Raw genomic sequence first — 25945 nt, 5'->3', positions numbered from 1 at the left:
AGATAGTTCAAAGTAGAAATCTATAAAACTATAAAATATGTTACAAACTATAAAATATTTTCCCAAAATAAAAATATTCTACTTTCTAAAGTAGAACCTCTTGTCACTTTTGTAGATTTTTAATTGGCTGCCTTCTGCTGCAATAACCCCCTACCTAATCATTTCATTTCCACGATCTTTGGAAATGCCCCCAACTTCTGGGAGTGCAGGAATCTCTGGTGGAAAATGGGCTGGCTTTGAGTCAAATGCTATTTCCCAATCACAAACCTGGGGGGTTTTCAGTATGTAGCTGGAAAAAGGCCTTGTTTACTTCTTCCCATTATAGTTGAAACACCACCTAAACCATAGTCTCCTCAGGGGCTTTACAATCTTCACATGGAACCCTAACGGCATCATTTGTGTTTGTCAGTGGTTTCAAATTGCTTTCCTCTAAACCTTCTCTTCATTTCTAAGCCTGCAGGGTAAAGAAAAAATACATTCCACATGTGTTTAATGGAATTTGAATATTTTAATCATTATAGTTTATAAAACAAAACATAAACCTTCAATTTTTAAAGCACTTCAATTCATAAATATGAAAGAAATACTAATGTCAAAAAAATTAGGTCCATTGTAATCCTGTAATCAAAGCTTTCTGTGTATTTTCCAAACTTGGCAAGACACATTTTTATTTTTAATCTTTGAACTACTAATTCTGGAGGAAAAACAAACACCATTAACTTCCTCTTCAGTCACTAGCTGTCTGCGCCATGTGTTTTTATCGCTTCCTGCCACAAGGAAATACAGTTAAAACAAAGAATGATATTCAAAAGAGAATTCTCTGGGTGACTTGAAAATTAGTCTTTCAGGGCTTGAGACATAGCATAAACATATTTAAATAATGGTCCAGAGTGATAAAACTACCCAGAAAACCTTCACATCTTTTCTTACATGATTTCATTAATGCTAAAAACAGGTCTGCCAAGATTATTTGATGAATAAATGGAGTAGGTCAAGATAAATAACTGCTCCACCCACGCAGCTAATACATGGCGGAGTTAGAATTTAAATCCATTCTGTTTCAGACCCAACCTCATGGTGGGAACCATATCACACTCTTCCCAGTGAACCTTTTGATTAAATGGTAGGTTTTTATTTTAGCCTGTTTTTCTAAACCATGATGGGCCTTTAGTATGAGTGGTGGAGAGAGCAATCAATGGAGGCTGTGGGTGCTAAGAACATGGGGACTATTTATTATTCTACACCCTCAGTTGTGTTCAACGGGTATTTATTGGGTCCTACGCACTAGGTAGTACACAGTGGCTCCCAAACAGATGCAAATTATAGCTCTTACCCTAGGGAGTTAGCGAGAAATTTAGATAGAGAACTGTGTTAGTCTGCTCGGGCTGCTATAACAAAATACTGTAGACTGACTGATTTAAACAACAGAAATTGATTTCCCACAGTTGTGGAGGCCGGGAAGTCCAAGATCCAAGTGCTGACCGAGTCAGTGTCTAGCAAGGACCCTCTCCCTGGTTTGCAGATGGCCTTTTTGCTGTGTGCTCACATGGTCTTTCTTGGGTCCAAGCTCATGAAGAGACAGATCTCTCTCTTCCTCTTCTTATAAGGGCACCAATCCCATCATGAGGATGCTACCCTTCTGACCTAATCCAAAACTAATCTTTCCAAGGCCCCCAGCTCCAAATACCATCATATTGGGGGGCTAGAATTTCAACATATGAATTTTGTGATGACATAAATATTCCACAACAGAAACCCAACAGGTAAAACAAACAATCAAATTAACTTCACACATGTAAGTCTAAAAACATTATCATTTAAGTACATTAAAGAAATAGATGTTGATAGTGAAAGAAAAATACTTTTTCTAACATCAAATTAAAAATATTCCAATTACATTTTCTATTGTTTTTCAATATTATTTTGCATTGGTTTCAGGTGTACAGCACAGTTAGGCAATCAAATACTTTACAAAATGATCCCCCCATATTTGCAATACACACTTGTCACCATACACAGTTATCACTATTATCCTATATAATAAAAGCCAAAAAGCTAAGTCTCCCGTCGACCTGTCGGCTGTTCAGCCAATCAAAGCATAATATGCTAATGATAGGCTAAGGCCACTCAACTGCTCGACCAGTCACCATGATGTGCACTGACCACCAGGGGGCAGACCCTCTGACCAGTAGGTTAGCTTGCAGCTGGCGTCTGGTGATCGGGACTGAGCGAGATGGGCCAGACACTCCTGGAACCCTCCTGTGGTCCCTCCCCAGCTGGCCAACCTCCCTCGCCCCTCTACAGCCTTGATCATGCACTGCTGGAGTCCCTTGGCCTGACCTGCACCCTCTCTCAATCTGGGACCCCTCAGGGGATGTCAGAGAGCCAGTTCGGCCTGATCCCACAGGCCAGGCCGAGGGACCCCACTGGTGCACCAATTTGTGCACTGGGCCTCTAACTGACTATAAAAAAGTGAATTTTTGACAGTGAATAAAATCCATAATATAGACAATATTCTCCACATTTTACATATGAGGCAACTGAGGTTCAGAGATGATAATCTGTCAAATGGGCAAAAAGTGAGAAAGATTTAAACATGCATCGACCTAGCTTCAAAGCCCAGCCTTTTCCCACTAGAACAGGAGAGCTCTAACCAAAGGCAACAACAGTCTCCCTCACTGCCTTTTGTAGGGTGTGCATAGCATGCCTCTCCCTACCAAGAAATGGAGTAGGCCCACGAGCCAGGTGCCACCACACAGAGCACATACAATCCCTCTGTATAAGAGATAAGTAAGGCCTGAATGCTGGCACCATAAAAACCTATTCCACCTGGAACAGAAAACATTCCTCCCAATAAGACAGTAGAGCCACTGACTTCATGGCCAAATATGACTATAATTCTCATAAAACTATTTCATAAGCTGAGTAACAGGAGAATAAAGATGTGTACATATTTGAAATATTAAATCAATATTTTAAAAAATCATGTTAATGCTGAAACAAATCAACCTAGGATGGTGACACAGATCACATTTATCTAACTTCAGCTCTAATGGAGTTAGTGTTACTCAGTGACTATCAAGGCTACAGCAAAATTGGAAGGACATACATCTGTTCTGGCACTTTGCATAGTAGGTACTTAATAAATACACCGTGGATGAATGGGTGGGTGAAAGGATGGATACAGGAAAGAATGCGTTTGTAGTCACACTAATTGGTCACATTCTGAATGTATAATTAAATCTCTATCTCATTTTACTTAGGGTTTTAAAAATAATTTTCCCACCTTCCAATTAAATATCTATCCCTATTTCTTTCTAAGACTAACTTGTACAAGGGCCAAGGGTCTAAGTTTTTTTGTTTTCAGAAAAAACACACACAATTACATGCTAATACTTTACTTATAAAATTTAAATTGGGGTTCATAAAAAATACTATACTTAAAAGTAATTTGGGGAAAATAGAAATTGCTGAGAATAGAAAAAATATGTATATATGGAGATGACAATATAACAGACTTCTAAATGAGGTAATTTTACTTATTAGTGGTGCAAATTAAGAAAGATAAAAGGAAAATGATATTTATTTCAATGTACTATTATTTAATCATTTCAATGATAATGTAGAAAGTTTTACAGAAAAAAAAATGTCTTTCCTTCATCTTTTTTTCTGGTCATAGTATATCTCATGTTTCATAATCTTATTGTGAATGTCTTTTATCTTGCATTATCAGGGGTCTTTTTATAAACCAGTTCATATCATTTTGGTGAAAGACAAGCCATACATTCATACACATATATACTAATACTCATTTACACGCATATATTTAATACATATAATTATATACGTATACATCTCTCTATATATAACTTAGAAATGAGACAATTCGTGTGTTAGCTAAACATTTATCTACAAGCTAAACTCCTTTGTGTATTGCACATGCACCCTCATAAAAAATATCTCATGCTCATAAAATGTGAGAAAATCACCTCTTTGGGGAATTCACTTTAATTAATGTGTCTGAGTTTCTCAGCACTTGGTTGACACCACTGTGATGTGTGAAAAGGTGGCCAGGAGAACTCAGTATGACTAAGTGTCATAATGTCAGGCAGTACTGGCTGATTTCCTCAACACACATGCAGAAGGAGTTCCACAGTGGTCACTCCCATGCACCTGTGCTCTGAGCCTATCAGAGGACCACCAGGCCTTCCTTCCCAGGCCCGGCAAGGCCTTGTGAATCCCTGAGGATTCCGGCTTAGCAGGCTCAAGTGAGACCCAGAGAACGTGTGTATTAAGAAGCCCCACAGGATTCGTACCAGACAAGCCTGGAAAACACTGACGTCAAGTATGGAAGGGAGTGCACTGATGGAGAAGTCTGGAAATGTGCTTCACCCTATACTAGGAATATCTCATGAGTACTAGAAATTTTTGTAGACCATGGCAAACCTTGGAAGATTTTTGAAACGGGAAGTAATTAGATTTGTGCTTTAATAGGAGTCACTAGGCAGTATTATACAATTAGGCTGAATGGAGAAGAGACTAAAAGTAGAAAGGCTAGGTGGGAGCCTTCTACAATAGCTGGAGCAAGAAATAATGAGTGCTAACCGGTTAGCAACAAATATGGAAAATAGAGTCAATCAAGATTCCAGCCAACCTGATGTGAAGGAGCTGAGCAGAGTAAGGGTTTCAAAAATGGCACCACTGTTTTAAGCACCAGTGGCTAAGAAGGTATCTGTGATGTTCATAGAAAGACAGAAGGTCAAACAGATCTAGACGAGGTGAAGTATGAGTAAATGAGTTCATAAATGACTGGTGAGAGAACATTTGCTGGGAAGGGAAATAGCGGCTTCACCCCTGTTCTACCATCTCTGTGCTAGGAGGTGCTAGATATATCTCTTAAGCTCTTTGCACCTCAATATCCTCATTTATAAATAATGCTATTAAAACCCATTTTGCAAGGCTGCTGTGAAGGTTAAATGAGGGTACTTGTATAGTAGGCACTTAATAAATACACTGTGGATGAATGGGTGGATGAAAGGATGGATGCAGGAAAGAATGAACTCGTAGTCACACTAATTGGTCACATTCTGAAACAGTCGTTCTCAACTTTCTGGCCATTTAAATACAGTTCCTCATGTTGTGACCAACCATAAAATTATTTTCGTTGCTACTTCATAACTGTAATGTTGCTACTGTTATGAATCATAATGTAAATATCTGATATGCAGGATGGTCTTAGGCGACTCCTGTGAAAGGGTCGTTCGACCGCCAAAGGGATTGCGACCCACAGTTTGAGAACCGCTGTTCTGAAATGTATAATTATCTATCTCATTTTACTTAGGGTTTTAAAAATTATTTTCCCACCTTCCAATTAAATATCTATTCCTATTTCCTTCTAAGACTAACTTGTACAAGGGCCAAAGGGTCTACGTTTTTTTGTTTTCAGAAAAAACACACACTTGATCCACAATAGGTGCTTAATAGATAATTTCATTTATGCCTACTTTTACTTTCTCTGACTTTTTTCAATGACTTCAAACTATTCCAGACACATAGTAGGCACTCAGTACACTTGTTGAATGAGTAAATTACTATTGCTATTACAATTCTATTGAAGACTGAGAAAAGATCATGGGATTTGGCCATTAGACAGTAATTGGTACACTTAGAGATTGCTTAAATGCCTAGGGGTTTTGAGCACATGAATGAAGTATAAGTCAAAGTGCTTGGGAGAGGACAGTCTAATACAGTTGTATCATAAAGAAAATGTTTTCTGCAGTTTATAGGTTTGTTTTGTTCTGCATAAAGAAGTAAGAGCTTCCAGCTAGAAAAAGAAATCTGCTTCATTACCATTAACAGTTTTTAAAACACCTTATGCTTTAGAGTTTTTACAGTATTTTATCTCATTTGATCTTCAACCCCTTGAGTTAAGGGACTCAGTTACTATTACCTTCATTTCTATTTTAAAGATGAGAAAGCTGATGTTCAGTAAAGTTGAGTGACTTGTAGGATATGAAGTGTCAAAGCCAGGAATTTCACTGGGGTCTTCTGACCACAAACAAGTGTCCCGAGCTTCCCACTACCCACACTCCTCAAGCCCCTTTATGTTATTTCAGTTGAGCTCTCCTCTGCTTCTCCCACCCTGTTTTCCCTCCTACAGTCTGGAAGTGAAGGGTGGAGAACTGTGTTGTGGATTTCAGGAAGTGCTGAGAGAACTACTGTTTTCTCAACATCCGACCAGCACCAGAGAACACCTGTCCTCCTGCGATCAAGAGATGTTCACCTCATCCTTGTTAGCCCCAATATAAAAATCTTCTGTTCTCACAGGACTATCAGGACAGTCTTTTGGAAAGCTTTCCCATAAAAAAGGTACAAGCTTTAATTTTCTGGTCTTAACTAATTGGTTAAACAGAAACATTTGTCTTCATATTGGATTACTGCTGTTTCCCGCCCCACCCCCACCCCCTCTCTCACACTCTCTCTGAAAAGCAATGGGGAAAAAAAATCCTCTGGTGAGGATTAACAAAACAAAAGAAATAAAGTTTCAGGTACTCAGAGAGGAGTGGAGGAGAAAGACAACAGCCATGACACCTCACCATTTGTGGGTTATTTGCTTTAAAAGCAGAAAAATATGGAACTACTCTGCCAATCCTCTTACACTAGCATAACCGTTCTACAGAGCAACCCTTTCCATTGGGGAACACGTGGAGTAAGGTGGAAAAAATGGAATCCAAGGATTGGAAACTGAATCGGGTTCATAAATACAGGTACCAGAAGTTAAGACAGTGTTCAGATTTGTCTCCTTTGAGCCACTGGAGTTATTAAGTAGAATCTTAAGCATAGGTAGAAAAATCCAGGCTTGAAAGACTGGTTCATTTGTTTATTTAATATTTAAGATTTTTTAAAAATGAATCATGTGTTAAGTGACTGGCATCTTTAAAAAGGGACAAGATGAAAGTCTCGATGTATCTGTTCCACGCGCTGCTTATAAGCCCTACAGTTACTGAAATAATTTACAAGCACTGAGGGATGATGGGGACTTCTCCTCTGGAATTATGCGAAAGGAGACATACAAAGGATTAATCTTATGGTCTGCAGTAAGTTGTCTCTCTTACCTTGATCTCTGCATTTATTGTGTATGGTACACCTGCACAATGTAATGAACTTACTAAAGGCAAGGTCGTGTGTTATTCCTAATACCTAGTGGAGTGTCTAGCATTTGGTGGGCATGAAATAAAAGTTTGGCAAATGGGTGAATAAATGAGCAAATGCAGGAACCTGTGAGTGTTACCTCATATGGAAAAAAAAAGGACTTTGTTGACGTGGTTAAAGATCTGGAGATGGAGAGATTATTCTGTATTAACCAGGTGGGCCCTCAATGCAATCACATGTGTCCTTATAATGGGAGGCAAAGGCAGATTTGACTCAGAAGAGGAGAAGGTACCGTGACCACAGAGGCAGAGAGAGACTGGAGTGATGCAGCCACAAGCTAGGGAATGCTGGCAGCCACCAGACGGTGGAAGAGGCAAGGAACCGATTCTGCCCTGGAGCCTCTGGAGGGAGCACCACCCTGCTGACACCCAGAAGTCTGCCCAGTGACTCCAGTTTTGGACTTCTGGCTTGCAGAACTGTGAAGGAATAAACTTCTGTTCTTTTAAGCCATCAAGCTCTCTGGAAACAAGTGGTGCTTGTCGTCTATTCTTCACTAAATCTCCCTTTGTCTCAGTTTCCTGGTAATGTGTTACAGTGGCCACAGAGATACTAAGGCAAGATGGAAAACTGATATCCGGGGAGGTAAAGTGACTTTTCCAAAGCCCCATGCATTAGTCAGGGCTGAGCTGGGTTTCTAATAGGGATTTCCTGACTCTTGCTGGCACACTTCCCTTGCTCTTTCCACATGACTCAGCTGCTTGCTCCAGATGATAAAACTCCCCAAGTTCTGCAACTCTCTGCTCTAAACCTGGGTACCAAATATAACTTCTTCTGTGGCTATGGGATGGAAACTGCAAAAATGATAAATTACTTACACTCAGCATGTTACCTGATTTGACCCACAAAAGAGTCATTCGACAAAAATGACAAGGCAATGTTGCCAGTATAAGATCCAGAAAGATACTCCTGGCCAATATTTTCATTAAACCATATGTAATTAATGTACAATATCAAATGTCCAGAGTGCAAAGGAAGGAGGGAGTGCTTACAATAAATGCTGGCATGGCAAATAGTATAAAAATACCAAAAAGGTGAAGCAAGGTAAGAAAATGGCTCACCACTGTGGATGGGATAAAGAGAGCTGGCATATAATATGAAAGAAAAATGGAAGGATTTCATTTGCTCAAAAGTGAATAAATTGGAGACAGAACCCAAACTGGACATTGTGACAGAACCTGGAAATGATGGTCTTTCTCATCAGTGTAGAAAGCTCTGCCGACATTTGAGTTTACAGTGACATTCACAAAAGGGTAGCCACAGGTTTCAGGTGAGAAAAAAAATACAAGCTTATGTGTAATAACTCCAAATGAATACCAGATCCTTTACTATCATTTATCATTTTTATTTACAATTATACCTTTTATGTACCAATACAACAAACTCATGACATATTTTACAAACAAGGAAACTGGGACAAAGGGAGATTTCGTGAATAATAGATAGACGGCAAGTAACACTTGTTTCCAGAGCTTGTTTAAATACTTGGGCCTTTGCTAATGACTACAAATATGCATTTGCATAATTTATCATTAATAGACAGACAAGGTAGCAAAGTGTTCAAAGCAAGGTATATGGATTTATTTAGACCTCACGAGCGTGAAGACTTTTCTTCATAGGGGTGAGGGGGGAGAGATTAATACGGACTGTAACAGAAGCAGAAACAACAAGATCAAACTTCTTCACATCATATATTGGCTAAGAACACACAACTACAACAGGATGCAAACATTTCCTTAATAATCCTACAGTTATAACAAGCAAAGTAAACAACCTAACCTTAACAAATCCCTGCTCCCCAAGGACCTCAGGTTCCTCTCTTAGTTTAAGATGTAGTCACTCATTTGGACTTGGCAAATCCCTACAGATTCGGGGAGTGTGCGATCAAACTAATGGGTTATGGCACTATTGTCAGTGGATGTTACCCCACAGGAGGCCGGACCATTGCATCATTCAGGGTAAAGACATACTTGTTATGTGTGTGACAAACAAAAGCCTCCCCGAAGGGGTTCCCCAGAGAACCTTGTGTGAAAGACTTGTAGTGTTTGCCTGTTCCACATCTGTTCTGTCCATGGTCTTTAGAAAAATGAATTTCCTGGGCAGAGAGGAAAGGAACCTCAATTGACTAGATATATAAGGTAAGAGACCACTCTGTCTATTAACTATTATACTACAACACTGTCAAATAACAGAGCCAGAAACACACAAAGTTTAAGATCCTAATTTAATATTTCTGAAGACTTCAACTATTATATTAAAGTGCTTAGAGGCTCATTGTTTTTTCCTCATAGCAAACAAATGTTTATCAAATGTATTGGGTGATATTGGTTAATAAAAATTATTTTAAATAAGAGGAACTGAAACCATATATAGATTGAAAAGTCATAAATTTTATTTTTTAATTTTTTATTTCTTTACTTATTAAGGTAGTACATATGTGTCCTTATCGCCCCATTACCCCCCCCACACACACACTCATGCCCTCACCCCCCTGGCGTCTGTGTCCATTGGTTAGGCTTATATGCATGCATACAAGTCCTTTGGTTGATCTCTACCCCTTACCCTCACCCTCCCCTACCTTCCCTCTGAGGTTTGACGGTCTGATAGATGCTTCTCTGTCTCTGGATCTGTTTTTGTTCATCACTTTATGTTGTTCATTATATTCCATAAATGAGTGAGATCATGTGATATTTATCTTTCTCTGACTGGCTTATTTCACTTAGCATAATGCTCTCCAGTTCCATCCATGCTGTTGTAAATGGTAAGAATTCCTTCTTTTTACCGCAGCATAGTATTCCATTGTGTAGATGTACCACAGTTTTTTAATCCACTCATCTGCTGATGGGCACTTAGGCTGTTTCCAAATCTTAGCTATGGTGAATTGTGCTGCTATGAACATAGGGGTGCATGTATCCTTTCCGATTGGTGTTTCTAGAAAAGTCATAAATTTTAAACCAGTTGTTTTCTATGCTTATTTTATTCAAAGTCCTTGGAAACACAATATATAAAAAAGTAACTTAATACAGTATGCAAAAATGCATTAATTTTTTAAAGTTTAAAGGATGTTGGACTAATGAATCTTTAACTTTAAACAATTTCCTGCTTAACCACTATTCACAATACTTTTACTCTTCCCTCTATTCTTAACTACAATGTGTGTGTTTTGTTTTTGTTTTGTTTTTTGTTTTTTTATGGGGAGGGAGGTAGCTTGTGTTAGAACAGGGAGAGGTTCAAGTTACAAAAAGGAAAAAGGCTGGTAGGGTTGCTTCAACCCCACTGTGCTAGCTAAAGCAGCTCCAAATTTAGAGGCTTCTCCACATTTAGGGAACTCAGTATGTGGCCACAAGTCTTGCAAACTATAACCACCCTATTGCAACGGTAATTGTTCAAGGAATAGGCAAGCCACCCCAGAAGGAAGAAAAAACACTTCAGCACCACATAGAGGTTAAAGAACATCTCAAAATTGTCATTCAGAAGAAGTGAAAAGGACAGAAAGTCAACAAATGAGTACATGAGAAAAATACAATGAGGAAGGGACATGATTTACCAGAGATCAAGCAGCTTGGTTTCGCTTAGATATTTTCAACTGCCTCCCTACCCTCCAATGATAGCACCACTATCATCAGCCTCCTCACAAACTGTCCTTCCCCGCCCCCCCTCACTTACTTGGCTCCTTTTATGGGCGAGGCAGTGTATTACTTAACTACACGAGCAACTGCGAGTAAAATAAATAGCACTGCTTTACTTAAAAAAAAAAAATAAAAATCTTAGAAAGCTGTCCCTAGCTCTCAAAAAGCTTAGTCTATTACTAAGACAACTCCCAGCACTATAGTAAGAGGTAAGTCCTATAAGCAACAGAGGTAACAGATGTCAGAGAGGCCTGGGGTCACCCAGGAAGGCTTCAGAGGAGAATGGAACTGAAGCCCAGACTTGAGGATAAGTACTAGTAAGGGGATTCCTCAAGAGCCAGGGTGTGGTGGTGTGGAGTGGGACTGGGGAGATGGCACTCCCTGCAGAGAGAAAGGCAGGGGAGCAGGACCTGAGGAAGGCGCACAGCTCCATGAGGCGACCAGAACAAGGTGCAGGGTTCACTGAAAAGATGAAGGAAGACACCCCTGAACAGGGCAGGGGCCTTGTGTCCCTCTGGTAGAGGTGATGGAAAGCCACCGACATTTTCTTCAACAAGCGGTGACTTGATCAGATTTAGGGTGGAGGAAGATTAACCTCATAAGAGAAAACAGACTTGCAAGCAGGAAGCTCAGAGCCTACTCTCCTTCTAGAAACTTTCTGACTTGAGTGTATGTACTAAGAGTTTTTACTTTATCCAATTTCCCTTCCTTTACGCCCTTTCCTCCTCGTGTATTTTATTTTTAAAAACTTATGATATAGATCTCAAGTCCGGTTTACAGTTAAGCAGCATAAAAGTAAAAGAAAGAAAGGTAGGAAAGCAGATGGGTAGGTGAAATATCTACTCCCTCAACAGAAGGGAAAATGAACTCTGACATATTTTATTGAAATTCAGAGATTCAATAGCACACATTGCCTAACACGTTATGGTATGTATTATTTTCCCTCTTTCTATAATTGGCTTCCTGACTTTTTCTACTAATTCCAAGGCCCTTTTACTAATATACTATTTCCTTTAAAATATGTTTTACAGTTTATCATTTCACTTTCAACATAAAACCAAAATAAGATATATTCAATTTTCTCCATCATTAAAAAAAATGAAGCATCATATTATAGGCACAAAGATTATAATACATTAAAAATAACATAAAAGCCACCCCAAAAGAATTTTCATAGCTACATGCTTTTTATTTTCTTAAGTCTTTAATTATAATACTTATTTTACAACATATGATGAGAGAAGATAGGACTTCAGGAAGAATTCTTTCACAATCTCTGGCTGAATAGTTTATTTCAATAGACAGCACACCCTAAATTATAGTAAAATTCCCAAAACGCCCATGTCCATGAACACATTAGGCAGACATTTGGGATCCTAGTGAAAAACCGAACAAGTAAGTACAATGACTTGTCCTATTTTTTCCTATCAAATATAAATTTTAAAAAGAGGGGTTCGGGATAAAGTTCTGGCTTTGCCCATCTGACTGCACAGTAGTCTTAGATCTCCAGAAAAACTTGTAATCTCAAGATCAGCAAAACACAAGTTAGGTAAGGAAGTAGCTTCTCCAGTAAAAGGAGACCCAGAAAGTGCCATCACTTTTATTAAACATGCTTACATTCCCAGAGTCCAAACCTCATAGCTTGTTTTTCTTATTAATAATTTGTTTCTATGTCATTTCAGCGTTTCTTTCTGAAGAACAATTTCATCCAAGAGTGAAAGATAAAAGACGAATGCCTTCATATGTGCCCCTATGATTATCCACCCTCTCAGGACTCACATAATTCCAAAGAGAGTAAAATTATTAGGGCAAATTCCAACTCTAAAGGAAATCCCCCAGCTCGGCCAGCTGCCAGGGGGACTATAATACAGTATGAAGAGAAAGTCTTCTTGGAAGTTAAGAAGAGTCTGGGGAGAAGAGGTTAATTATGCAGCACTACCTACGGAGCAAAGATCTATCACAAGAGGAAAGAGGCTTATATAAACAAAGGCTTGAAAGTGATCCTGAAAAGAAAGACTTAAGACAAGTTCACAGCCTATCTCAGTTTTTCCCTTTTCTGTAACTCGATATGATATTTTAAAGAAAACTCACCAATAATTTAGTAGTGTGACTTTTATTTTGAATATTAAAGTGACCCTGAAACAACACAAATAAATCAACACATGGGTATGCACTGAGTAAACTTATTGATGATAATTTGCAAGGCATGCCTATCAAAACCATAATAATGCCTCACCTATTACAAAAACTCAGAATTTTCAAAATCTATATAGCAAAGACAGAGCGAACCAAGAAAATAAGGGTGTCGGAAGACAGTTAAAATACAATTACTAAATGCAAGAAAAAACAAACATGTATTTTGCTCATAAAAGAGACCTGTGTGCATTTCCTTAGAATGTATAGAACTTACTCTTATCTTACTAAGTTCATTCAACATAGTTCTTTGCTTTCTAACCAAACAACAAATTAGAGGCAATAAATTATAAATGGAGGGGACTGCTACATATTGACATTCTCAAAAGATGACAGACAAATATTAATAAATAAACAGAAACCATATAAAGCAAAGCATTTGAATGTTATTTAGTGAAAGGAATATCGCTCTATATACCTCTATATTCCTCAGAGTTATTATAGCATTGCAACACAAAAACAAACACACACCACACAACTTATACAACGTTTTGGTGCTCTTAAGAGCAAAGCCTAAATTATACAGAGAAAAAAAATTCCATAAAGGTCCCACATAATGCTATAAACAAAAGGCTGCCGCTGTGTACTTTGCAGAATTACCAAAATTTTGCTTGTGAATCCTCAGAAAATAAAGCCTAGTATTGTTTTATATGTGTGTTCCTGAAAACATCAGTGTAAAACAAATATTTACCAACCATTGTGTTGACATAGATTTTCAAAGTAACGTTTAAAACTATGAAGGTGCTTAAAAATGTGACACCAAATATGCAACAAAGAGCAATCATAGGAATTGTGAATATTAAGTGAATCCTTCCTCAGCATATATGAAACTATAATTTGAGATAAATGACATGACCTTTTTTTTGCAGTCTTCAGCTGTCACTGACATGACTTTTACACACTAATTAAGGACATAATATTCTACATTATACATATTATTCCCATTTTCTGGAGTGTTCCCACTAAAAACAAGAACTCAGATTTTCTAATAGCTACTCTGCTTCGCTATTTACTATGATTCATAAAGAACGGTTTAGTTAAGCAGCTCTTGGAAAATGTGTATAACTTGATCTGCCCTGATTTTAATGTGTTTCTATCTCTTTAAAGGAATCCTACTTAACTCTTCCGTAACTGGCTTAACCAAAGGTACATTATGAAATACTCCACCTCTTGTAAGCAATACCTTATTTGCACTCCCAGGTGTAAATGTTCAAGACAAATATGGTAGATACTGGCTAGCTATTCACCAAGCCTGTTTCCATCTCTTCCTGGACCACTGCTAACTACATTTCCTAACCCTCTTTGTAATGATGTGTGACCATGTGTCTAAATTCCACCCAATACACTGTGCACGGAAGCAATGTACCTGTGGAAACTTCCACACAGTCCACTTCTTCCATTGCCCTTCCATCAGCTTGCTGTGGAGATGCACATTGGTTATAGAATCCATTAGTTATAGAAGCATGAGCCACACGTCCCAAGCTGTCTAGGACCCTGAACAGCCACTAGAAAAAGAACAGCCCACCCACCACTCAGGAAAACCTCCTTGGTGTTTATGTGGTTGAGAAAGAGCCTTCCTTCCTGTTTGAATTGCATTATGGGGGTTTGGGTAGTGTAACGACAATGAAGGAGTATGTAAACTAAATTACCCACCAGAATTTATTGTAGAAAGCAAAGCTGGGAACAAGTAAACGTGCAGAATAAATTTAAACTGAGCATTTTGGGAAAAGGTTTGTGCCTCATGTTTAAAGCCCTGTCCCTCGGGAACTGGAGAATTAATAAAATTAAACGCTCACTCTGCTTTATGTTTCTCATTTGAATATCAGATTGAGAAGTTTAGACTTAGAAATGGCAAAAGAATGAAAAACTTAGCTGTAAAGTTATATTAGTAAAAAAAAAATACAACCAAGACAATATTTATAAACTTAATATTCTGTGTTTCCCACCAATACTACACTTTGTGATCCAATTCTATTACAAAAAAAAAAAAAAAAAAAAACCACAAAACTCAAGGGACTAATGTATTTGATTACCTTAGAATATTTTTCTTGAAGACCACCTGAAATAGATAATTAGCAGGAACCTGAAATATGTTAGTTACACAGAGCTTACTGCAATGAGGTTTGGCCTGTATTTCATTAAAAAGCCAACGGATCGCTCATCTGGGGAAGCCATAACCTACTTGATTTGTCCTATGACTCTATTTCATTTCCTATTCATTTTTTAACATTTTTTATTGAATTTATTGGGTGTACCATTCATTTTTTATGGTAACACATAGTGAACAAACTGAAGAAAAAGTCCCCACTTGGACATTATGATATTTGTTTGTAGCTTTGTCCTGGTTTTCCTTCCCTAACTTAATGACTAAATGGCACCACAGTGGGTAATGCGCTGGAGTAAAAGTGGTGAATCATTAAAGCGTTCGTAAATTTTAAAAACAGGGGCAGGCCTTCTGGGTCCCATATGCTTCCAGAAGACCCAATGTGGTGCTGTATTAATTGAACTGTGAAGCTTTTATTAGTCCTCTTTCAAAATGCTTGCAGTGAAGCTTTTATTCATGCCTGCCCTCAAATTGTTTATACTACTTAGCATTTCATAACAAAGTTATATTTCAAAGAACTTTTTGATCATTAGTTAGACCTACTCTACATTTCTGTAAGAGAATTCAGCTGTTTCGCAAAACAGAGGCATGTAGGGAAAACCCAAGGCATTTGTGCCTACGATTTGCCAATGAGAAAAGAAAAGGAGTAGAGTATAAGATCTTGCCACAAACATTTAGTTCATATAAATAGCCTGGTCCTCTCACCCCATATGGGTGGAGTAGTTTTTACACATTCCCACAACAGTGAAGAAAAGAGAAATTAGCTACCTTTATGCAATGGGCTTTGAAAACTAAAGTTATAGGGCTTTGCAGTCACTGCTATGGCAATTCCACCATCCAAAGTCACCTAGAAGCCCACAAGGCCACATCATTGCATACTTCCAGGGAACATCATGCACCTTGTGTCTATGTTTGGAAAATTCCTTTGGGTGTGTGTTCATTAACTAATTTATATAAATTAGATTCATCGAAATTAAAAGTCATTCTAGGGTTGATGCAGCCTAATTTATTTACTCTTAAAAATGTTCAGGCTCAAATCATGTTTTCTATAATCTCGGTATCATACTAAAAATCTGATCTGGGTTAAAGTAAGTAAAGACTTGCTTTGAGGGGGTGGGAGTGGGGTGGAGAGAATGGTATTCTATCTATAAGAATCTCTTTGGTTTATTTCTACATAAAAATAGTATGGCCAACCCCTGGCTGCTGTGGTGTGGCTCAATTGGTTGTGCATCATTATGTGTACTGAATGGTTCGATTCTGCGCAGGGCACAAGTCTGGGTTTCTGGCTATATCCCCAGTAGGGGGTGTGCAGGAGACATCGGATCGATGTTTCACTCTCATGTGGATGTTTCTCTCTCCCTCTCCAGTCTCTCTAAAAATCAATTTAAAAAAACCAACAACACAGAATGGCCTAGGTACATATACATATAAGCCATTAGAATTTTCAGACAAATTATACCCTCCTCTAGTTTTCAACGGCACTAGTGTTGCATTTACCAGAAAGCAAAATAACTGAGTTATATCTCAGCTCACAGGAGAAAACACCTTTTCTGAGCCTGGATTTAATGGTGTATTTTTTATTAGACAGACTAAAGAGCATTTCGGCACTTCACAAGTCACAGGGACGAGCACTGCACGCGGTGCTACTGAGAACCCCCTCCAAGTCCTCCACTCAGTCCTCCTTAAGGTGCCGGGAGCCGGTCCATCCTTGCTGTTTCAAGGGACCTGGCATATATGGCATACGGTTCTTAATATGTTTGCTCACCTTCTTGGCGCTGTGTTTTAACCAAGGTCACCTCTCCGAGAAAGGTTGAATCCCCAGGTAGGGATTTTCCCCTGAAGTTAGGGAGGGGATGAAACCCCTTAACTAAGTGCCAGGCGGGTAGTTAATCAATTTAACTACAAACAATCATGCTTAAGCTACATAATCTTTACTCCCTGGAATGGAGATAAGAAACGCCCTAACCTTTGTAATAGAAATTGACAGGATTAGAATCAACTGGTATAAATACAGATGCAACAAGACAAAAACAGACAGAATTCAGAACACAGAACCTACACAGAACGTTCTCTAGAGACAGAAGAACTTCGCTGGAGAGAGCATGCTGGAGGATCCTGGACAGGGACTGGCCTCGGAGCCTGGAGGCGGAGCCTGGCGAGAGAGCATGGCAGGGGATCCTGGACTGAACCTGACTGGGGAGATTGGCAGGAGAGCCTGACTAGAACCTGGTGACTGAACCTGACTGGAGAACCTGGACAGAACCTCTCTGGAGATCCTAAGCAGAACCTCTCTGGAGATCCAGACCAGAACTTGGCTGGAGATCCTGGCTAGAGATCCTGGCTAGGCTGCTGATCAACTGAACACTGTCTCCGTGTCCTTCCTTCTTCGCCGACTCCGTCCACACCTTTGGGAACCCCTGGACCTGCTGGGGTTGGACCCCAGCATTAAGGGAGGGGTCTGAGACTGTATTGTTAACAAGAGCTCCAGGTGGTTTTTATTATCAGACATGTCTAGGAAACTCTAGATTAGATGAGGCCTAATGTCTTTCCTTCTGAGATTTGGCAATCCTGAGAAAAATTAAATTATTAGAAATGGCATCAATATTGCTATACAGAAGAAATTAATTTCTGCTCATATATTTCTTAAAGTACTCAGCACTCTGAAAGAATCAGAACTACTTACACTTCTCTCCCACTAAAGGGAGTTGTCCAGAAAGGTAGAAATCTTGATTTATTTAGTACTCTTTGTGTCCCTAGTAAATAACACTGTGACTGGCATAAAATAGATGCCTAATAAATTTTGAATGAATGACTATCTCAATTGCAGCAGCTAGCTGCCAATTTTATCCACACAGTCTTCCCTCCATTCAGGCCAAAAAACAGTACCCAGTGCCCTGACTCAAAATGTTATTGGAGCAGCAAGACTAAAATAAAAACCAGTAATTCTATATTCAAAATTCAGCACTTATTCTCTGAATGCATGATCAAGGCATAATATTTAGTACTTGATATCAACTATACTTGAATATGAATGGAGAACTTTTATGAGAATGGTATCAATGCGTGGGGAAAATATGGATTCACACTATCCCAGGATCAATTTTCAAGACAAACAGAAATACCCTGTCTGAGAAACTGACTATTAAAGGATTTCTGAAATAACTGAAATGAGTCTATTTTTCTGGTGCACAAAAACTCCTTAGAGCCCTTTTGGAACAAAAGCAAAATAATTCGATGGTGAATGCATACGACCAATTTAATTCTCTTTTTACATAGTTAAAGAAAAAGGAGATGTAAGAAAAACATTTTTACTAAGTCAAACGATTAGGTTATTTCTCACCAGTAGAATATTCATCGTGCCGTAAGATACAGACTAAGAGCAGAATAATGTATCCATGTTTGTGGCCGAGCTTTTTCCTTTATATATGCCAAGTGTATTTCAGGTTTGTACTTGCAATAAACAGAAAAGATTGCCACCCACCTGGCCCATTCGCTATGACTTTCCTCAACTCAGACTTCATTCATAAAAACTTCCCAAAAGAATTAAGACTTCTGTATAATGCTGTTCTCAATAGAGCAAAAGTATATATTAGGAAGTACACAAAGAAATTTTAATGACTCTATAATCAAATGAGCTTCACTCAACAGTTGTCTCATTTGTCACCCAATTTTCTCCTTCTCCTAACTGAACAATTATCATTCTGGCAAGAACTCCATCATTGAAATAGCAGCCTGAAATAGCAAGATATTTTCATATTATAAAGTCAATATTCTTGAGAAGGACAGATTATGCTGATTTCAATTGTCAAACATTACCAGTTGTGAGTTTGTGGTAATACTGTATGTGGAATTCACCCAAGTATTTGGTATTATTTTACTTTTTGAGAGTCCAATGTATTTGACTATCTTATGTCTTACAAGACATATATATATATATACAGGAACTCTGAGTTTTTTCTAAAACGCTGCAAGTTGTTATCATCTGGAATATAAGAAGCCAAGCTATGCAGTGTAGTTCTTCCTTTTCCATATGCACCTCAAAGTATGGATTCACATTCACTTTATGCACAACCAACCACCTACGCTGGGTGGATAGTATTTAACCTCAAGTCCCCTTTAATCGTGTCTGTTTCTTCTCCCTCAGGAGGAATTAGCTCATGCACTCATCTGTTTTCCTTCTCTCTCTTACCTCACAAAGTTCAGCAAATGTTACTTCTGACCATCTGTTCCTTACATATATACACCATTTCTATAGCTTTCTTGCCCAATATACTTTACCTCTTAAGCAATTACCTCAGCAGCAACATTAATAACAAAAATCTCACCCCACCCTCTGTTTCACACATAAAATGAGAAAACCAAGAGTGATATCACTCTCACACAGACCTCTCCAAAAGCATTACTTTTTTAGAATGAAATTGGATGTAATACAGACCTACCTGAGAAATTCTTTAAGGTGCCCATAGCTCACATTAAGAATCACCATAAAATCTATCATCTGTTTAACTTTCTGCCATTTGACCATCTTTTCTTTAAGCATGGAAAATTTAAAAATAGTTCTTACTATCTTGCATTGATTTTCTTTTCAACTAAGTTTATCTAAATATTTCAGTATCCATTCATTGCAATCTAGTCACCTTAAATAGCCTTGGGCCGGGGCGGGGGGAGGGGGGGAGGCGCAGTAAACTGGGACTCTAACCCCTTCCAATAGTGTTTTAATGGGACTATGTGATTCTCATTAAAAATGAGTGTATCCAAATCTACACATGTTAGAAAGATGGTAAATAAAGACCACAGAAACACTGAAATTGCTACACCTGCACTATTTGAAAGTTAGTACGTTTTAAAAATTGAGTGATCTTATCATCTGGATTCAGATTTTTCCTGTGTAGCTTCATCCTCCATTAGCCTTGATGGTATCTGCACTCTGTGTCCATTTCAAGATTACATATACAGGTAGAAATGCCATTTCAAATATTTCATTTGGATACAGTTGTTACTGCCATAAATTCTATTCTCCTATCATTCAATCTGCCCTGTCCCCCTGTCACTCTCCTGAAGCAAAGATGGGAGTAACAAACCATGTGGAAAGGAGAGAGAGAGAGAGAGAGAGAGAGAGAGAGAGAGAGAGAGAGAGAGAGAGAGAGAGAGAGAGATATTGAGGGTAGAAAAAAAGGAACACGGAGAAATTTTTTAAAATATATAAAAAGCCTAGCTTCTGGTCTTGAGAATTAAAGACAAGCTCTTACGTAAATTCTAAACAATAACTTCTGGAAATGGAAGATGTTCTCTGCCACTTCTGTACTTAGCCAATTTGTTCCTATTGCTTTTAGTATGTTTTTTAGTGATTCCAACACATTCCACCACAAGGAAAAAAGTTTGACTGTGGTGGTTCTAAATTAAATGCCTCTGTTAAATTATGCAATTTTGAAACATTAAATTTATATATAAATGAATATAAATATAATATATATTTAAAATGCAATGTATCCATATATAAAATGGAAACATGGTTTTTAAGTTCATCTCAACAGAAAAGATAAGAAGACTATACCATACTCTCATTGTGATGAGCAATGCAGCTCACACAGGGCTATCTGCGAGGGTGGGGCGGGGCAGGGTGGGGAGCAGTCAGGGGAAGGAACAGGCACAGCAGGTTAGAGAGTGGTTGCCAAGTGCATTCCCTGGGCAACAGTAGCATCAACCCTCAAAAATCACAATTATTGGGCCCCACTCCAGACTACTGAGTCAAAAACTATGGGCATGGGCTTGATTTGGACAATCCTTTCCAAAGATGCTAAGGCATGGTAAAGTTTGAGAACCTCTGTGCTGCAGGGACTCAGTGATAAGAGGCCCAGGTAACACTTCATCTGCTTATCCAGATGTCAATGCCAATTACACATCATGACTGTGACTAAAGGCTCTGGAATAGCTTTGCTACATCAGTTAGAATCAACAATCACAGTTACACTCTGCAATCAATTCCAGTTCCAAGTTCAACACACAAGCTGGTGGCCCACAGGGAGGGCGGGGAAAGATGGATGAGGCCAGCACATTTCAGAGCAGCTAATCTGGGTGTGGCACTTCACAGAGTGAAACTCTTGGCAAAAGATTTTCCTTTCCAAACTCTGAATATAATATTACATTAGCTTCAATCTTGGACGCTGGATAGAAAGAAATAAGTAAATGCTCCTATAATAACCCAAATGGAAAATTCTTTTAAAATGTTTTCATGCTAAACATGTGCTTTCTGATCCGACCGCATCATTCTTAAGACTTGGATTGTGTTTGTGCCAAAAGTGACACCCTGTTCCCGGAGATATGGGTGTCGACAATGCTGGTCACAGCACCACACCAGCCACATGTTACCCTGGATTCGGAGGAAGCAGGTGCTGAGATTATAATTAACTATGTATATAGGAAACAGGAGGGACAGCAAAGAAGGGTGGGGAGGAAGAATATCCTTCCTGCAGGTCAAAAGATGAAGGAGTGAGTCCACACGCTAACGTTCAAGGCCCACAAAACCATTTAAGAGCATACAGACACTCATTAGGTAAGAAAGGCTATGGGTATGAATTAGATGCCTACATCATATTTAATAAAAATGTATAACTTCACAAAGTTCAACCCAAATGTTTCCTTAGAAGCAGAGGAATGAAATCCCAGTGCTCAGATAACAACACAAACAAAATCAGTTGCCCAGAAAGCCAACTGGGTTATGTAACAGAGGACACACTGCAGAACACAAAATTCAAAATTCATTATATCAAGCAATCTTCATCAGAAAAACAAACAGTCCTTTCATGACCTAAATTTCTGATTTGAAGCAATCCAAAGCAACATCTTTCATATAAAGTCTACTAATGGTTTTAAAAAGCAATCAGACTGACCGGGATGCACTGGCGAGCTCATCTTGGGAGTCAGGAGGAGGACTGATGGGCGTGATATGGATTCACAGCCTTCCTGCAGTTGGCAATGTTGGTCCCAAGGGGCTGGGGGAAGAGAAACCTAGAATGCAAGAAAAATCAATGTGGATGATATAGCTTATGTCAAGCCACAAAGGAAAAGAAACAGTCTCAGCTCAGCCACAACTCCACCGCAGGTCTTTGAGGCAGTCACATCAACCTTTCAAATGTCTTAAATCTTCACCAATAATGATCTATATCACTACATATTATCCTATCTAATAAAAGAGAAACATGGTAATTAGCTGTATGCCCGCTCCCCTTCCCATTGGATAATCAGGGCAATATGCAAATTAACTGCCAGCCAAGATGGCAGCCGGCAGCCAGGCTACTGACACGAACATGAGGCTTGCTTGCTTCAGTGACGGAGGACTCCAACGTTCCCCGCCTGCCGCTGCTGGGCTCTGAGCTGCTAAGAAACATTGTTACAAATATAGAAGCTAAACAAAACCCCAAAAACCTGTTTTCAGTCAGCCAGGATCTCAGAGCTGGAGTCGCAACAAAGTTTCAAATACAGAAAGTAAACAAAGCCAGAAACCTGCTTTCAGCAGTGAGGTCTCACAGCTAAAGCCGGCTCTCAGCTCCAGTGACAGCAATAAATCCAAGAATTAAAAAAAAAAAAGGAAAAAAGGAGCAGTTGGGAGCTTCAGTCACCCACCAGCCTGAAAACGGCCCTCAGCCCCTCACCCAGACTGGCCAGGCACCCCAGTGGGGACCCCCACCGTGAAAGGGGTATGACCAGATGCAAACAGCCATCATCGCCTCATCCAGGCTGGCCAGGCACCCCAGTGGGGACCCCCACCCTGATCCAGGACACCCTTCAGGGCAAACCAGCCGGCCCCCACCCGTGCACCAGGCCTCTATCCTATATAGTAAAAGGGTAATATGCCTCCCAGCACCAGGATCAGCGGAGCCGCGAGGCCTCCTGGCCCCTGGAACAGCATGACAGGGGGCAGCGCCCAAACCCCCTGATTGCCCTGCAGCTATGTGTGTGACAGGGGGCGGGGCCACAACCTCCCTATCCACCCTGCTCTGTTCGTGGCAGGGGAAGGCACCCCAACCCCCTGATCGGCCCTGCTCTGTGCCTGGTAGGGGGGAGCTCCCCAACCCCCTGATCGGCCCTGCTCTGTGTGTGACAGGTGTGGCCCCCCACCGCCCCATGGGCCCTGCTCTGTGTGTGACAGGGTGGAACTGCAACCTCCCCATCGGCCCTGCCCTGAGTGTGATAGGGGGTAGTGCCCCAACCCCCTGATCGGCCCTGCTCTGTGGGTGATGTGGCGGCATCCCAGCCTCCCCATCAACCATGCCTTGTGTGACAGGGGGTGGTGCCCCAACCCCCCAATTGGCCCTACCCTGAGTGTGACTGAGGGTAGCATCACAACCTCCTGATCTGCCCTGCTCTGTGCATGACAGGGGGGAGCTCCCCAACCCCCTGATCGGCCATGCTCTGTGTGTGACAGGGTGGAGCTCCCCAACCCCCTGATCGGCCCTGCTCTGTGCGTGACACGGGGGAGCTCCCCAAACCCCTGATCGGCCCTGCTCTGTGCATGACAGCGGGGAGCTCCCCAACCCCCTGATCGGCCCTGCTCTGTGTGTGACAGGGGAGAGCTCCCCAACCCCCTGATCAGCCTTGCTCTGTGCTTAACAGGGGGGAGCTCCCCAACCCCCTGATAGGCCCTGCTCTGTGCGTGACAGGGGGCAGCGCCCCAACCCCCTGATCGGCTGGCTCTGTATGTGACAGGGGTGGCACCACAACCCCCTTATCTGCCCTGCTCTGTGCGTGACAGGGGGTGGCGCAGCAACCTCCCCATTGACCCTGCCTTGAGTGTGACAGGGGGCGGCACCCCAACCCCCCAATCGGCCCTACCCTGAGCGTGACTGAGGGTGGAATCACAACCTCCTGATCCACCCTGCTCTGTGCATGACAGGCGGCGGCGCCCCAACTCCCCAATCGGCCCTGCTCTGAGCCTGACCAGGGGCTGCGGGGCAGGCACCTAGGGATTGGGCTTGCCCTCTGCCTCCCGGGAGTGGGCCTAAGCCAGCAGGTCGTTATCTCCCGAGGGCTCCCAGACTGTGAGAGGGCACAAGTGGGTCTGAGGGACACGCGCCCTCCCCCCCCCCCCCCCGGCCAGTGCACAAATTTTTGTGCACCGGGCCTCTAGTTTAATATATATAGATATATAGATATATATTATACAGAGATGTATAATTAACATTATTTATACATTTATTGTAATTTCACCTGTAAAAGAGCAAATTACCAGTCATGCTTAAAAGAGAAATATTATGAACACCAAAATAAAAGAAAATCTGAGAATTATAATGTTTCCTATTTACTAGTCACTATCATTTATTTTTCATTATCGTTATTATAGAAATTTAAAATAGTTTTTGGAATTTGGGATATGAGTATCTCATTACATAGTATTTTTATCATTGTCAAAGATTTCCTTCTAGAGATAAGACTTCTTGGCAAAGGAATTTTAATGGACTAAAAAAAGGAATAAATAAACCATAAATTATAGGAGTGACAGAATACTCCCATCACAATTTCCATTTTTTCTTGAAGACTTTTGCAATCGTGTTCCAGCCAGAAGTAATAACAGCCATAGTCATTCCAGGAGTGGCACTTACAGGATGGACTTCTTGACAGGAATTTAAGGGACTTTTTGCTTTTAATTCGAATGCACTCTCACTGCTAGACATTTCGGCAAAGGAAAAGCAATTGGAAGGACAGTTTCCTCACGGTTTACTGGAACTTGTCAAAGTTTAAAAAAAGAAGAGGAGGAAGAAGAAGCTTTTAAAGTTGCACTTAATGAGTTTCATGCAAAAATAGTATAACCCAATTGCACTATTTTTATACAAAGAATGCTGTTAACTCTGAGAATTATGCATCTCTTTATCTTGAGACTCCAACATATTTATTGTGATTCATTTTCTCATCAGTATTTTGAAAGTGTTATTACTATTTTTTGCCCAAATGTATAAAGCAGGATATAAATAAGTATTTCCTTTGAAGAACTATGTAACCTCACCAAGAATATTTATAATATTTTAAATGGTCTCTAAATAGAAATATGCTCATTAGAAGAGTTAAATAGATTTATCAGTTGTAGCAGGCAACTTCTCATCACATCTTTAGTGCTAGATATATATTAAGATTTCGTAAGTAAAATATATATTTTCATAAATCTTTAAAGTTTTACTGATGTACTTATTTTGTCAACATGATTTAAAGAATCTTAATTTGTGCCCAGCTGTTTTGGCTCGGTGGCTGTGTGCCAACCTGTGAACCAGGAAGTCACAGTTAGATTCACAGTCAGGGCACATGCCTGGGTTGCGGGCTCAATCCCCAGTGGGGAGCATGCAAGAGGCAACTGATCATTGATTGTCTCTCATCATTGATGTTCCTATTTCTCCCTTCTCTAAAATCAATAAAAATATTTTTTAAAAAGAATCTCAATGTCCATGTTGATCAGAAAGCAATATTTCTGAAAAAATGAAAAAGGTAGAGCAGAAAATTTTTTGATTTCTGTATCAGCAGAACTCTGACTTTGGCTTCTAAATTTAAAAATGTCCACACCATATTTTAAATTAAAAAATCTGTTGCATACTTCTTAATAGTTGCAAAGTACTTTTAGACCACACTTTAAGTTGTTTTCACATCAACCATACTAATAGGTACTTATAACTCTTCCTACACCTTCTTCATGAGTGAGAACACTGAGAGGTCATCTGCTTCTTAATTAAAAGGTAATAAATTAAAATTAAGCCCTAACCGGTTTGGCTCAGTGGATAGAGCATCGACCTGCGGATTCAAGGGTCCCAGGTTCGATTCCATCAAG

At 39.9% G+C, this 25945-nt stretch overlaps 1 protein-coding gene across 2 annotated transcripts in view; it reads right to left on the bottom strand.

Annotated features, from left to right (window-relative positions):
- The window catches only part of HDAC9 (histone deacetylase 9), an 841916-nt gene that overhangs the window by 744096 nt on the left and 71875 nt on the right, over positions 1 to 25945 (bottom strand). For both annotated transcript variants that reach the window (XM_059712491.1, XM_059712493.1), the window contains exon 2: positions 22026 to 22143. In XM_059712491.1, coding sequence (XP_059568474.1) covers positions 22026 to 22047 — 22 coding nt within the window. In that variant the 5' untranslated portion in view covers positions 22048 to 22143. The remainder of the gene's footprint in view (positions 1 to 22025; positions 22144 to 25945) is intronic.

This window comes from Myotis daubentonii, chromosome 10 (genome assembly GCF_963259705.1).
Source record: "Myotis daubentonii chromosome 10, mMyoDau2.1, whole genome shotgun sequence".
Lineage (NCBI taxonomy): Eukaryota > Metazoa > Chordata > Mammalia > Chiroptera > Vespertilionidae > Myotis > Myotis daubentonii.
Note: the sequence above shows the minus strand (reverse complement) of the source record. Positions and strands in the feature narration are given on the sequence as shown.